This window comes from Musca domestica, unplaced genomic scaffold, assembly GCF_030504385.1.
Source record: "Musca domestica strain aabys unplaced genomic scaffold, Musca_domestica.polishedcontigs.V.1.1 15, whole genome shotgun sequence".
Lineage (NCBI taxonomy): Eukaryota > Metazoa > Arthropoda > Insecta > Diptera > Muscidae > Musca > Musca domestica.
In genome coordinates, this window is record NW_026712207.1 from 15026376 (window position 1) to 15042290 (window position 15915).

A 15915-nucleotide genomic window follows, 5' to 3' on the forward strand; every position below is an offset into this window, starting at 1 on the left:
ATCCCTTTATATATCCAATATATAACTCTTCAGAATTTCGGTATTACAGACATTTTTTCATAACATTTAGAGACTATCTTCGATATTTGTTGACCGGATTTGATGGCTGGATCGAGCCTATGACAGAAAATTAGATATGAAGTCCACGTCTTCGTATAGCCCTCATATAACGCTACCTCCTTACATTCGGTACTTTGATGATTTTAGCGACATTAATTACCGGATCTGTTTCAAATTTCGCATTTGAAGTTAATAATGGACACTATAGCCTATTACAGCAATTACATGTACAAGTCCAAATCATCGTATGCAGGTCTATATAATGGTACCTCCCTATATTCGGTATTTTAATTATTTTAGATACATTACTCTCCGGAACTGTTTTAAATTTCGTATGTTGCACTTCGGCCGAACTTACTGCTTCTTAACTTATTTAATTTTTTAAGAACGAAGTTAAGATTTTTTTATAATTTTTTCAGAATATTTTTCAAGGGCTTTATCAATCAGCTTTTCAAAATGTTTGTCATGGACGAAACTGCAGATTTTTAATTTATTTTTAAATACGTTTTTAAAGAAATAATCCTTGAATTTCTTCAATATTTTTAAGACATAATATTTTAAAAAAATTAAAGACGAATAATTGTTAACATATTTTCCGTCGTGCATTTTCTAAGGACCAAGTTGTGTTTTTTTAATAATTTCAAGTTATGGATGTTTTAAAATTTTTAGTGCACTAATTTATAATTTTTTCAAAAGTATTTCTAAAAATATTTCTAATTTATTTTTAAGGAGTAAATATTGAATTTTTAAAAAATATTTCTCAAGGATTAAATGGATTATTTCTTTTTAAATTATAAATCGTGATTTTTTTTTTTTTTCAAAAGAATACAACGTGGTTCGATTTAAAAATATTTCCTTTGGACTAACAAAAATTTAAATTTTATAATTTTTTTTAATAATAATTTACTGTTAACTTAAGTGTCAAACACTTTATCATGGGTTTTCAAAAATATATTTAATTTATTTTGCAAGGAGCAAAATTTAGTATTTTAAGATTTTTTTTCAAGGATTAAATCGTGTATTTTTTAAATTTTTTTTTTATAAATTATAAATCGTGGATTTTTAATTTTTTTTTTCGGTCCGATTTCAAAATATTTCTTTTGGCCTAAAAAAAAATTAAAAAAAAATATTCAAAAATATTTTCACACTTAATTATTCATTCAGTCAGAAAATTATTTTGGAATTTATTAGTCTGAAAAATATTATTGAATATATGTTAGGACTCAATATACCTTCGAATTATTAAATATTTTTCAAGAAAAAATTGTAAATGATCTTTATATATTTTCATATGATAAGTCAGTTTAATACGTAAGTTTTTTTTTGTTTTTTTTTGTTTTTTTTTACCTTTCCTCCAAAAAAAATTATTGATTTTTTCATACACATTCCATTCCACATGTGGATAGATTTATATGGTGCATGTATTTCTTTAGGCTTTTTAAGAACATATAATCGATTTTCAAATTTTCTGATAAATTTTAAGACATTATAAGGACTTCCTAGATAATGATTTATATTTTTTTCAATAACCTTCTGAGAGAAATCGTGGATTTTTTCAATATTTTTTCTGGATATTTCATGAAGTTTGGCGTTAGAATTTGTTCCTCACTTACAAAAACAATAATAAAAACAATAAATAAACTGTCAAGAAGTTGCCTTTAAAGATTTACGCTATGCCCGAACTCCAGTTGAACAAAATATTGTGCCCTTTTCATTAAAATTTTTTTTCAAAGACTTCCTGGTTAAACATTTTTTTATTTTGTTTTAAAGAATAGACAATGTCTTTTGCAAATAATACTAAAAATAGCCTTTTTTGCAGATCTGGTTATCCAGTTCTTAAGGTTCTTTGGTAACTTACCAAATTTTAAGAATATATAGTTTTTTTATATTCTGTCAAAAATTTTTTTTTATCACTATTTCTATTTGGTATCTCAATTCCGAGGAGCTAATTTTCATAATTTTCTTTGTCTCAATATTTCTCACATTATCTCAATATATTTCCTTTAAAATTCCATAGAATTTGTTTTGGAAGTTTGTTCATACCAGAATATCCCAAACGAATTATTAACTTTGTTGCCAAAAAGAATCAACATTTTCATTTCTTCTTCCTTGAAGGGAAAAATGCCTTTTGTGTTGTCGTTTTCGTTTTTTTTTTTCTCGTTTTCTATTGCAGGCATTGAATTGCTCCGAAGTTGTTTAGGATGGCACCACAAGGTACGAAACAGCCAGCCATCGACTTTTACTTAACATAAATAGAAAAATAAAACGCCAACTGAATATTGGCCTACTAACGGCAAGGGACATGAAAAAAGCCAACAACACCCGCACTTTGCGGCCCGCCCGTCATCCACCCAGTGCCAATCTTATTAACAACCATTTTGGTTCTGATACTGGAAAATTCAAATTCAATAAAGTGTGTCTGCCATAAAAAAACGAACACACTGTGAAAATATTACGAACCCATAGCCAACGGGGGAGCAGTAACAACCGTAAAAACACAGAACAGAAAATAAAAATCGATTAATAATTCATAATTGGGTAATTAAAGGTAATTAATAAAATTACCACCCCACACGACGATGTCAAGGCAAAGAAAAGTTTGTGGAAACTAATTATAAAATTCATTGTAAATTAGCGCAACAGGTTTCATTAGGCAAATGTGCAAAGTAATGTAATTTTGGTCAAAAGTTTATGGAATTAATTATACATACATACGAATTCAAGTCCAAGTGGGAGGAGGAAATATAATTCTAAAAAAACAGAAGGACCTCGATTGGGTAGAATGGGTGGGGTATCTTAAGGATGTTTTTTGGGGTATTTCTTGTGATCTAAAAAAATGATTGGTAAACCATTTTTCTATATTCTGTTTAGGGTTATTAACGGATAGAGCGAGTGGGATAACTGACTTCAAGAAAAGTTAATTTTGTTAGGCTAAAACTGCAAAACTCCAGGAATTATTGTCCACTTCCAAATTCAAAGCGATTATTAATGTAAGGAGCATTATTTTTTAATATTTTTTTATAATATCATTACTTATTATCTTTAAATGCCATTTAAAGATCTAGAACTCTATCAAAACTCCATAACACTTAATTTTTATTGTGATCACCTTTATCGTTAGTGTATCCCTTTTGACTCCCTTTGACTGGACCAACAAAAAGTTGTTAGGTGTACTTAAATTCCAATTAAAAACTTCCATATAGTTTTCTAATAGCTACTGTCTCTTGGTTTTATGTGCTTTTCAATATGCATTAAATGGTTTAATGTACTCATGTGAGTGTGTGTGTTGTATGGCATCTGTGTGGGTAACTCTATTAAACTCCATCTTTTTTTCTCTCTTGTTTTCCTAAATATGCAGAGAAGTATTTAAATGTAATTGCCTTGTTTCGGTTTTGTGTAGCCAATGCAAATGCCATTCTAATCCAATTTAGTTTAAATGATGATAAGAGATTTAGTTAAAAAATAAAATGTTATAATTTAAACGTTGAGTGGTACTTTGAGCTGGCATCTTAATTTACTATTGAGGGATTTGGTGTAAGTTTAAAATATTTACAGAACGGTGTGTTTTTAGGGATTGGTGTGGATAGGTAGAATATGTTGTGTAGTCTAAGTAGAATATGTTGGAATATAAAACTTTTATTTTTTTAAGTTTTGAAAAAAACTATACCGAATATATGTTTAAAACAAGTTAAAAAGCAGTATGTTCGGCCGGGCCGAACTTTTAATACCCTCCACCATTTGCAACGAATTTGGAAATTTTCAAAAAATAAAATCCTTAAAAAATGCTGTTAAAATTTTAAAAATACCGAATATAGCCGTTATTTTGGGGTCTATACGACGTGGACATACATAGGCATTGTTGGTCATAAGCCATTACCATATTCAAATTCGAAACTTGAAATAAACGGTGAACAATGTAGCTAAAATCATCAAAATACCGAATATAGGGAGGTACCGTTATATGGGGGCTATACGAAGACCTGGACCCGCACAGACAATTTTCTGTCACAGGCTGTAGTTCCCATAACGAACTTCAAATACCAATTTTAAAACAATTCCGGTGAATAATGTCGCTAAAATCATCAAAATACCGAATATAGGGAGGTACCGTTATATGGGGGCTATACGAAGACGTGGACCTGCACGGATAATTTTCCGCCTTAGGGTGTAGTATCCATTTTGAACTTCAAATACCAAATTTGAAACAATTCCCGTGATTAATGTCGCTAAAATCATCAAAATACCGAATATCGGGAGGTACCGTTATATGGGGGCTATGAACCTGCACGGATAATTTTCCGTCTTAGGGTGTAGTATCCATTTTGAACTTCAAATACCAAATTTGAAACAATTCCCGTGATTAATGTCGCTAAAATCATCAAAATACCGAATATAGGGAGGTACCGTTATATGGGGGCTATATGAAAACGTGGACCTACATGGCCCATTTACGAACTTAACCTGCCTACTGGAAAAATAAACATGTGTGCAAAACTTTAGCCACCTATCTCAATTCATTCGAAAGATAGCGTGATTACAACAGACAGACAGACGGACAGACAGACAGACAGACAGACGGACAAACAGACAGACGGACATCGCTAAATCGACTTAGAATTTTACGCTGATCAAGAATATATATACTTTGTTGGGTCTGATATGAGTATTTCGTTATTCGAGTTACAAACGGAATGACAAAGTTGGTGGAGGGTATAACAAGTTAACAAGTAACCGTAGGTTTTGCCGACTGATGTATACCTCCAGCCACTGTTCGTTTAATTGAATATATCTTGACTTGTGTTATTATTATTCAAACTGTTGACCTTTAAGGGGGTGGTTTTAAAGGAGTGGGCCAATGTTGTCCATTTCTTATTCGACCTGAGTCTCATATAAATGTGCCAGATTTCTGCTGTACATGAGAATTGTAGTAATTTTTGGAAAATTAAAAAATGTGCTTAAGGTGTCAGATAAAGTGGACCGAAGTATAACACTTCATCTAATACAGAAAAATATATTGGCCATTCAAAATTTTGACCATTTGTGGGGGAGGCGTCAGAAGTATTGGGATGTGCTAAGTTTGATCGTATGCTCATTTTATGTTTTATGAGCTTCATAGTTATTTAACATGTTGACCCTTTGTGGGTGAGATACCAGAAGGAGTGGTCTGATACATTTCATCGTCCCACCAGATTATTTGCTGATAAGAACATTGTGATTTGTGAAATTTGAAGAGAATCGGATATATATTTTGCAAATTATAAAAGGTAAAATTAAAAATTTTGACCCTTTTCTAACTTTGTTAATAATATTACGATGTGCAAAGTTTGGACCAAATTGGATACACCCTTCGAGTATTATCATGCGCACCAGCCAGACAGACATTGATACGACCAAAACTTGTCTCATCGAAATAACGATTTCTCTTTGGACCAAATCCGTTTCAGGACATTTGAAGTCGATCTAGAGATCTCCGTAGGTTTGTCTGTCTGTCTGGCTGATGTGCACGATAACTCTCGAAGAAATTATTCGATTTAGTCCAAACTTGGTACATCATAATATTATTACCAAACTTAGATCGAGTTCGAAGATGGACCCACTCCCTCTTACATCTTCCACAAAATGTCGAAATATTTAAAAAAAAAAATTTCCTGCACGGAAAAATGGATAATCCGATTTTGATCCAACTTTGCAAATCCCAATACTTTCATAAGTGCCAGGTGCAAGAATGGACAATATCGGTAAACTCCATCAAGTACCTCAACCACAAAAAGCAAAATATTTATTAATTATAACTCACATTAAATGTGATGTAAGAGTCCGATTGTCTTCAAATTACACACATAACAATATTTTTATTAACCCAAGGTATAAAGGGGAGATGGAACGTATCATATATCGAAATAAGCATCCGATTCTATTTATATTTCACACATCCCATTATTTTTACTAACACAATATCTGCTGTGAAGGAATATATCGGTCCACTCCTTCTGGTAGCTTCCTCAAAAAGGAGAAAAGATCTGTTGTGAAGATGGTATATGTTTGCGAACCAATTCTGGTAGTTCATCCACAAAAGGCCACAATTTTCAATGGTTTCATCATTTTCGTTTGTCATGACTTGCTTGATTCTTTACAACATGCTATATCTAAATATTTCTCTCAACAAGCAACCTGAGATAAATCTGGAACTTATGTTTTCGCATAAAATTGAATATAAATGTTAGATTTTCTTGTATTTTTGAATGTACCAATATTTTTATCTGTATAAACTTTTTCTTAAAAATTGTCACATATGTTTTAGAAAGTGAAGGAAGTAGTCGCTGTAGTTCAAGCCTGACACGTCCCAATATTTTTATCATATTTATTTAGGTCCGATACGAAATGGTCAATATTGGCCCATTTCTTCGGAACCTACTCCATATTGGGTCTCAATTTGAATTATAACAGAAGTCAAAATATATTTAAATAATCGAACATTGGCTGAGAAATGCATCTGACGACAACACCGACAAATACTTTTTTAGCTTGTTTAAATATAGAATACATTTTTGCATGATGAACATTAAATATTAAGATTTATACCTGACAAAAGGTCAGTTCTCAGCAATTTTATATTCCCAAGGTTCCGTGGAATTTCAAATTTAAAATTTGACTCCATGTTACGAAGAAATGAAAAATAAACTTCAATGAGCATAAATAAGATAGACAAGAAATGCACAAATCATAAATCCATCTTAGTTATAGGAACTTGTTGTTATCTTTATTACGTTGGATCGTATGGATCATACATCTTTGTTGTATTTTCAGTCATTACAGTTAATCCAAGTCATGTATATATTTTGCATTCGGCTTATTTTCACATACATTTTTTTCACAAGAATGAGGAACATAAAATAGAATGGCAACAGAAAATATATATGTTTTGCATTCGTAGAAAGAGAAATTATTGAGGAGCATAAAATATATTTTACATATCAAAGAAAAAAAAAACATTGTCACCATGACACATAGAAAATCGACGACGAAGAAGTAGAGAGAGTGAAACAAAAAACACTTTCACACATCTCATTTGAAGTACTCCCATTGTTGCAAAAGTACGCATTGCCAAAGACTAGGTAAGACGCTCTTTTCCTCTTTAATGTGCAGTAGTAAGTGCTTGTTAATGGGAAGAGGTTGTTGTAAATAAAGTCCTGTTTTTTTACAAATAATATTGGTAATGTCTACTGGGCTAAGATTGAAAAAATTTTATATTTTTTATAAACAATGAAGAGAAGAATTGAATTGAAGAATTGTGACAATGATGTCCTTTTTTGTACAAAGGAACTTATAATTAAAACTAGAGTTGGGCAAATTTAGTTGGATCGAACGAACTAGTTCCGTGGAATCCGGTCTTTTGTATGAAAACTCAGCGTATGAGTGATATGATATATATGTTGAATATGAAATCACTCATACGTTTAGGAACTGGTGTACTGAACTAGTTCATAGTTCAGATAGACACAACTATACTTTAAACATCAAGGCCAATATAATTTGGGACACACCCGGAAAATACTCTTCAAATATAAAATAGCCTCTAAAATATCTAGAATCTATGAAAGATCTTCATATCTTCTTCTCTAGTACATATATTCATAATAAAACCTTTAAACCCACAAAAAGTCTAACCGTTTATAGGAAATAATATACATATTTTATACGTTCTTAGTACACCTATAAAAACGTTAATTTATTTAAGATTATTATTTTATGACTCATTAAGACTATTATCTTCTTCAAAAGGCCAGAAGAATACATTAAAAGACCTTCGGATGTGCTTCTATTCTTACAAGAATTTCTGAACATCCTCCACAAACATGGAAAGTATAAAATGGTATTTTATCCTGGTAGTAGAGCCAGTTGGTTAAACTCCGACTCCAATCTAATTTCCCCTTAAATTGACACAAATATTTCAATATAAAGGTTGTAAAAAAATATTTGTACTCGGTTGTCTGAAACCCTTGGCCACAGATGAGCCCTATTGTAATTTCTGACAATCAGAAATATATGTATCTCTCATATATATCTTATTTTGTATTTCAAAACAAAAAATTAATTCAATTATGGACCTTGAAAACAAATAAAATACATCGGCACAGAATACAAAATTCCGAAAAAAAACGAATTTATATTCGTCCAAGTGGAAATTGTTATATCCTTCACCAAGTGAAAACTTGGCTTATGGTTAAACTTTATGTTTTCAAAACCCTTACCATTTAGAAGTTCTAAAATATTTTTTTTTAAAAAAGTAAATATACCTACAAATATCCCGAAATACCAAACTTCAGCTGATGTTTTGGAAAATTTGAGCCAAGACCATCAAAAAGCCTAAAATAAGGAGAATATAGAATATTTTTACGAGCAGTAAATGTACTCACCGAGAATCCGAATTACCAAATTACAGCTGATTCGGTTAAGTTAAATTACCGAAATTCAGAAGGAGCCATCATAAAAGGGACTATACCTAAACCGATTGGCCGATATATTCCATGTCCTTGTAGGAATGATATTTATGTCTGAGTAAAATTTCAAAGAGCTGTATTTAATAGTACTAGCTCTTTTGTGATTTCAATGGACGGAAACATGGACATGGCTAAATCCCAATATAATTTCACCCTGATTATATATTCCTTCGAATATCTCATGGTATTGAAAACAAAAACCCTAAAAATCAACTGTCAGTACGTGATGCAGACCAACTTTTTCGATAATTTAAGAGTTGTGGGGCTAAAAAACCAGACTTAAATTGAAGTTTTCTAGGAGAGAACCTACAATATGGACCGTAATATCCAATTTTCAATGTCATTTATTCTAGATTATGATCCAAATATTGTACCAAATTTCAAAGCGTTACTTAAAATAAATGTGAAACAGACTGAAGGACATTGTTTAATCGAAAGCGAATTTAATGATTGAGATCGAGTTGTAGAATACCTTCTAGCAGAAGATAAAAATAATTTTTATTCACAGAGCATATAGGGTTTTCACCGTTACAGTTTTTCACCCGTACATTGAAGTCCTTCCAGCCCTTAACGATCTACAGAAGATTTCTAATGATAGAAGTTAGATCTTCTATAAATAGAAACCTTTTTTTAGATTACAATGGAATACCTATATGAAATATAATATTATATATGATCTTCGTAGGCTTTCTTTGCGTAGAAAATCGATTAGGTTTTCCTTTATATAGAATATACAAAAGGGGTCCTTTCTACCCAGACAACTTGAAAGCCAGCAGCTTTTAAGATATAAACTTTTTAGAATTTTTCAAACTTTGAATTCAATGTCTTTATTAAATCTGACATTTTATTTCTTACACTACAAAGTCCTGCAAAATCCACCTGTCCTGGACGCCAAAATCACCCAAATGGTGGATCGTGTGTTTGAGTGTTTAACTTCATAATTGACTGGCAATTGCGTGGAAATATATATTTTTTTATGAAAATATTCGATACTCCATTCATATCTTCGTTTTTTTCTATTTCAACAATAGGCGACATGGACACACAAACCCACAAACAAACACACAAACACTAATAACATACAAACCGTTTTAGTTGTACGAAAGTCAAAATAAAAGAAGTGAACCTTAAAGGACACCGATGCCCTTTGGGCACATGAGTCTTATTGTTTCGAATTGCTTGTTTTATTTGTTTCGACCGCTTGTGTTCTCCAGCTGGTTATTATATTCAATGAGATTTACGAGGATATTTACAGTCTTATTAACTATTATAGCCTATAACTGTTTACATGAAATCGAATTTTCTATTTCAACAGCTAGCCAGCCAGTCGTACACTCACCACTCCACAGTCGGTCACCCTTCGTGAGGGTTACCTTGCTGTGGCACGTTTATACCCCCATGCTGCAGTGTGTGTATTAAATTAGATGGAGATCTATACCAGCCGTTCTACTCCCTTACTCTAGTCGACTATTAGGACGTCCGTTATTATTTGCAAAATAATCATCAGCAAATTTCGTTATCGTTTATTTCTTGTGTTTTTTTTTTTTCCTATTTCTTACCTCTCTTTCATCCGAATTACATTGCCCTCCCCAATTTTTTTTCTGCAACTGAACTGGCGAAAACTACACGTTTACTATTAAACAATGTTAACGAATTTACTCGCTCTCCAAAGTGGTGTGTGTGTGTTTGTTTGTTGTAATTTTATTTTGGCAAGGGCTATTTGTACATGCAATTTATTAAAGATAATGACCCAAGTGTCTTCTATAGAGTGTAGAGCAATTGTGTGGCGGAGAATCCCTTCAGGATAAATGCAATGCCACTAATACCACGATAATAAAAATATATGGGTATGACGTGAAGGGTTCAAAATATGAAAGGGAGCGTTGATATAGAGAATATCTCAGCTAAGTTAAGTACCCAGGGACTGGTTATAAAACATTTGGGCTTTAAGAGAAATTGTTAAGAAAATGCTTATAATAACGTAGTTTATTCCCCATAGTTGTAAAATTGCACTGACAGATCGTATAGACATCAGCAATTCTTCAGAGATATATAAATTACCTCTGACGTCTGTATCGAATGACTTTCGATCAACTTTCAAAATTAATTTCTTAAAACGAAAAAATTAAACTCGCATGGAAATGAGCTTTGGTGACACCTAACAGAATTATAATAAATATCAAATAAAAAAAGGAAAATCTTGGTTAGATGCTTCAAAAGTCAAATTAAATGGTAAAATCGGCCGTTGCCACTATTGAGAGAGAAACCTTCAAAATATCGAAAGCCATGGTACATAAAGTACATAAAGTTTTTTTCAAGAAGAAATTCTACCCAATGAGAAGCCAAAAAGTAAAATTGCGGTTAAGCTTAGCCAGAATTTCTCCAAGAAATACCGTTGTATGGGAACTCCACAAAAAAGTATACCAATATCGAACCAAAAAAAGTCATTGAAATTCCAAAAAGTGCAAGAACTTACACCGAATCAGAAAAAATAGACTAAAAAGAGCTAAAGAGTTGCTTCGCTTGGCCGAAAGTGGTGAACTGCCGAATTTGGTTTTCTCCGATGAGAAAAAATCCGTTGTCTTGCCAAAGAGGTCAGTCGGTTGGTCGCCATAACAGCCGATGATCGCTCTCCGCTCGTATTAATCGACCGTGGCATCAGAATAAATACCGAATATTGTCGCGAAAATAATCTGGAGGGTGTATTAATGCCTTGGGAAAGCAAACATTTTGGCCGCAGATCTTGGACGTTCCAACAGGACTCAGCACAATAGCACTCAACACGCACTACCCAAGAATGGTTACAAATGGTTCCGCGCTTCATTTCCAGCACACAATGGCCACCAAAATCTTCGGATACCAATCCGTTGGACTATTGTGGCTGAAGTATTTTGGAAAGCAAGGTTGGCACTAAAAAATACCAAAGTGACCTCAAGAAAGCGCTTCACCGGCAATGGGCCGAAATACCGCAGAGCAACATTCAGGCAGCGTGTGGCGGTTTCATTATCCGTTTAAAGGCCATAATTCGTGCTAAAAGTGACCAATTCGAACAAATCTAAATTTATTCTAACATTTGATGCTATTTCCGACATTTTTGCTTTCATTCAATAAAATTAAAAAAATTAAAAATTATGGCGTTTGACTTTGTTGCAGTTTTTTTTATTTTTATCTCACCCTGTATATCCATTTTTTAAATAAGAGGTGAAGTTAAAGCGATGTCGAAAGGGAAGCTAGATCTTCAAGGGTGCTTATTTTTATATTCATTTACCATGGATTGAATCATCATATGCTCATTAATTTCCATAAAAAAAGTACCAAATTATCAATCATTTTTAAGCCCTCCCACTTTTTTCAAAAGAAGAACTTATCCTTCAAGAAATTATATATTTATGAAAACTAACTGCAACACCATCCCAAAAATATTTTCAACACTATAACTTTTATTTGACAATATTTAACTTTTGTTGTCAGCTAATAATACAAATGACTGTCACTCAAACCTGAGAAACGTTACATAAAATTAACGATCTACACACAATTGTATTATTGAGTGAGAACTATATTGGAAAACAAAAGTAATTTATTAAAAATGATTTGCAATTAAATAAATGATATATTAATTATTTGAGTTCAGTTTCAATTAGCTTCTTGGTATTTGAGGTTAAGTAAACAAATAATCTTTGAACACAGCTGCAATTATTTTAATTTAGGTTATAATAACTTCACTTCAAATATTTGTAAATAAATACACAGCCAAGGTAATATGAATGTGTTTGTTCAGAAGTTAGGTTATGATTAATTTTTGGTTATTTTCAGACCACAATAGTATTTAAAAAATAATTATATTAATTTCATAAATTTTCTCCCATTGCAGATGCCCACAAAGAACAAATAATGGCAGCCAGCAAAATAGTCCAAAAGTATGGTGGGCGCAGCGCCGCCGAGGATGGCAGCAAAGTGATATTCTATGCCCCACCAGCTGGTGGTCTAAGCTCCTGCTCTCCCTCTTCAACCTCCTCGGCCGCCAATCAGCAACGCAACGGGGCCAATCACAAAACCGTCATTAAAATTGAGAATTCCAGTGACAATCCAGAGGTGTCGCATTTATATCGCGAACGCAGTATCGAAGAAACTGAGGCTGCCCATGACTTGTTGTCACTTTCTCAGAGTTTACCGCCCCTCACACCGCCGTGTGTGGTCACCATAATGCATCAGGATAGCAGTGCTGGCGATGTGAAATCGCGCCACCATCCCCACATGCAGGAGATATCAAGTTCTTCCAATCCAAGCAACAAACCAATACATTGTGCCGCCGTCATACAACCCGATAATCTGAACGTCTTCATCGATACCGACCAAAATCCCATGGCAATGGCCAACTCAAAGATACGTTACATAAGCAGTTCATATGATCACCATGGCCCGCATAATGTGGGCGTGGCAGGCAACAATTGTTCTCCACTGACACCGCCCAATTCCGATCATTCATCGGATATTGATATCGATATGTCTTCCTCATCGGAATCCGGCCATTCACAACCGCCTCATCCGGGAACAATGCATGGTGTGTGGCGTTCCGAATTTATGCCCGACAACGGCAAGGCCGATTTAAAAATCAGTCTCAACATTATCGATGGTCGCACCAAGGCCTGCAAGAAACGGGCCGGAGACCAACAGGCGACCAAATCGGAGTCGACGAAAAAATCAAAACGTGGCTGTTACAAATGTTCGGAGTGTGGCAAGCAGTATGCTACATCCAGCAATTTGTCGCGTCACAAGCAGACACATCGCTCGCTCGACTCTCAGTCGGCCAAGAAGTGCAACACCTGTGGCAAAGCCTATGTCTCCATGCCCGCCCTGGCCATGCATTTGTTAACGCACAAACTGTCGCACAGCTGTGAGATTTGTGGCAAGTTGTTTTCGCGCCCCTGGCTTTTGCAGGGCCATTTGCGTTCGCACACCGGCGAAAAGCCCTATGCCTGTGTTCACTGTGGCAAGGCTTTTGCGGATCGTTCCAATTTGAGGGCACACATGATGACCCATTCGGTGGACAAGAATTTCGAATGCAAGCGTTGCCACAAATCATTTGCCTTAAAATCATATTTGAATAAACATCTTGAATCGGCCTGCATCAAGGAGTCGGGGGGCAGTGGCCAGCAATCGGGTGACGATCATGACGATCCAAATAAAATTGATGATGATCAGTGTTTGAGTAGCATGGCCGTGGAGTCGATGTATTCCAGTGATGAAAATGATGAGGATATTATTGTAGCTTAGGAAGAGGAGGGGGAGCGGGAGGCGGAGCAGGATTTTAGTGGTAAGTCAGTTTGAGGCAAAAATGCATGACGTTCAAGTTGCTGAGAAGATGGCGAAAGACAAATGTGAAGAAGAAATCTGGCACATGTATGACCAGAATCAAACCCTACAACAATTTCAATTAAACATCTGTAGTTTTAGATTTAAAAAAACCAAGAACAACAACAACAATACTCAATAGTGAGAATGATAAAAATTTGTTATAAAAGAAACTTAAAGAAGAGCAATTTCTAGTCATAACTTTAAAGATAATAGTTTTTAATTTTCAATTTGTTTTCAGATTTTATGTAGTATCCAGATTGTTTGGTTGAAAGTTTTGCTTTTTTAATGGCATTTTTTTTTAATTTCGAATACTGTAATACCAGAGTTAAAATTTTGTTACGTGAACATGATCAAAATACAGCCTAAAATGCAGAGATATAAGAGAAATAAGGCGATCTAGTTATATAAGTATGGCTTAACCAATTATTATATGTTTGGATCGGCATTCCGGTCCCTCTATTTTTTATGAAAGCCATCTGTAATGATTTCCTCATATTGGTATATTTCACATAAATTTTGCGGCAAATGATCGGTTTTTAAATATTACCCATTTTCTACCAAAGCAAAACTTTTGACCAAATACTTTAATATTTTATTTTTCCTTAAACTTTCAAGCATTGCTGCAGAGGGCCCTTTAAGAGCCCAGCTAGATATATAGAATCTCCAAATATTTTACTGTAGATATAAAAAAGAAGCAAAAATTACAAACATAGATTGTTACAAAAAAAAAAATATTTAAAAAAATTCAGGCGTTAGGCCAACCAAAAAATTATATAAAAAAATTAAAAACACATTTTTTATAAATTATATATTTATAAATAAAAACAAAAATATATGAAATGCAAGGCAATTTTTTATTTTTACATTATATTAGGAGCATAGATTTAGTTACGTTTTTAAATAAGATTTAGATTTAAAACAAAGCAAAACAAAGGAAACCCTAAGCAAAAGCAAACACAACAAAACAACAACAACAACTTAAAGTAAAAATCCCATGCAACGAATATTATGGAACATAAGTAGAAATTCTATTTATACAAAATAAATAATTAAATTAAATTATATAATAATTATTACTATTTAAAATAAACAAAACATACAACCAAAAGATCCAGTTGATTAAAACTTGTAAAACAAAAAATTATACATTTATAATTATATATATATATATTATATACATACATGCATATATATAAAATATATATTTTAAAATACATTTATAGGAATACCGAATGAAAAAAAAAGATATGAAAACAGTAATTCTAAACAAAAATAATTACTACTCGCCAATATAAACAAATGACACATTTTCAATTCAATTGGGCAACAAAATTCCAGAATTTTACAATTTGCGTTTTTACAAATCGATTCCAAAAATTTACAAAAATTCAATTTTTATATGTTCAACAAATATGTAGAAATTTGAAAAAGAGGATGTTTTTGGGAATTCTAAATCTGGTTTAGTATTTTTTTAAATAAAATAAAACCCATTCAAATCTCCATGTACATGCCCACAAAGTTTATCGGAATAGGAAACTGAATTTTCCATAACTGAATTTTGTTCCCAATGATAGGGAAGAGTACCTTAGGGTGAAGGCAACATTAGAACCCATTATGACCCGCAAATACCAATTGTTAGACATATTCTTGGGAAAATGCGACAAAAATCACCAAAAAACCGAATATCGGGTTGCTTAATGGAGCTATACAAAAACTTGAACCTATATATACAATGTTTCGTCGCCGGAACTAGAACCAATTATGACTAACAAATACCAATTTTTAGACAAATACGTGGAAATGTGTAACAAAAACCAGATACCGATATATGGGGGCTATACCAAAACGTGGACCTACACATGCAATCTTTTGCCACCGGAGCTAAAACCCATAATGACGTACTAAATACTAATTTTTAGACAAAATCGTACAAAAATGTGGCAAAAATCATCAAAATACCGAATATCGGAAGGTTTCGTTATATGGGGGCTATACC

The 15915-nt window shown here is 33.0% G+C and overlaps 1 protein-coding gene across 1 annotated transcript in view; it reads left to right on the forward strand.

Moving 5' to 3' along the window:
* Positions 1-14380, forward strand: part of LOC101895249 (zinc finger protein 37) — a 38236-nt gene extending 23856 nt beyond the window's left edge. The window contains exon 2 of the mRNA XM_020036097.2: positions 12436-14380. Coding sequence (XP_019891656.2) covers positions 12436-13838 — 1403 coding nt within the window. The 3' untranslated portion in view covers positions 13839-14380. The remainder of the gene's footprint in view (positions 1-12435) is intronic.
* The last annotated feature ends 1535 nt before the right edge of the window (positions 14381-15915 follow it).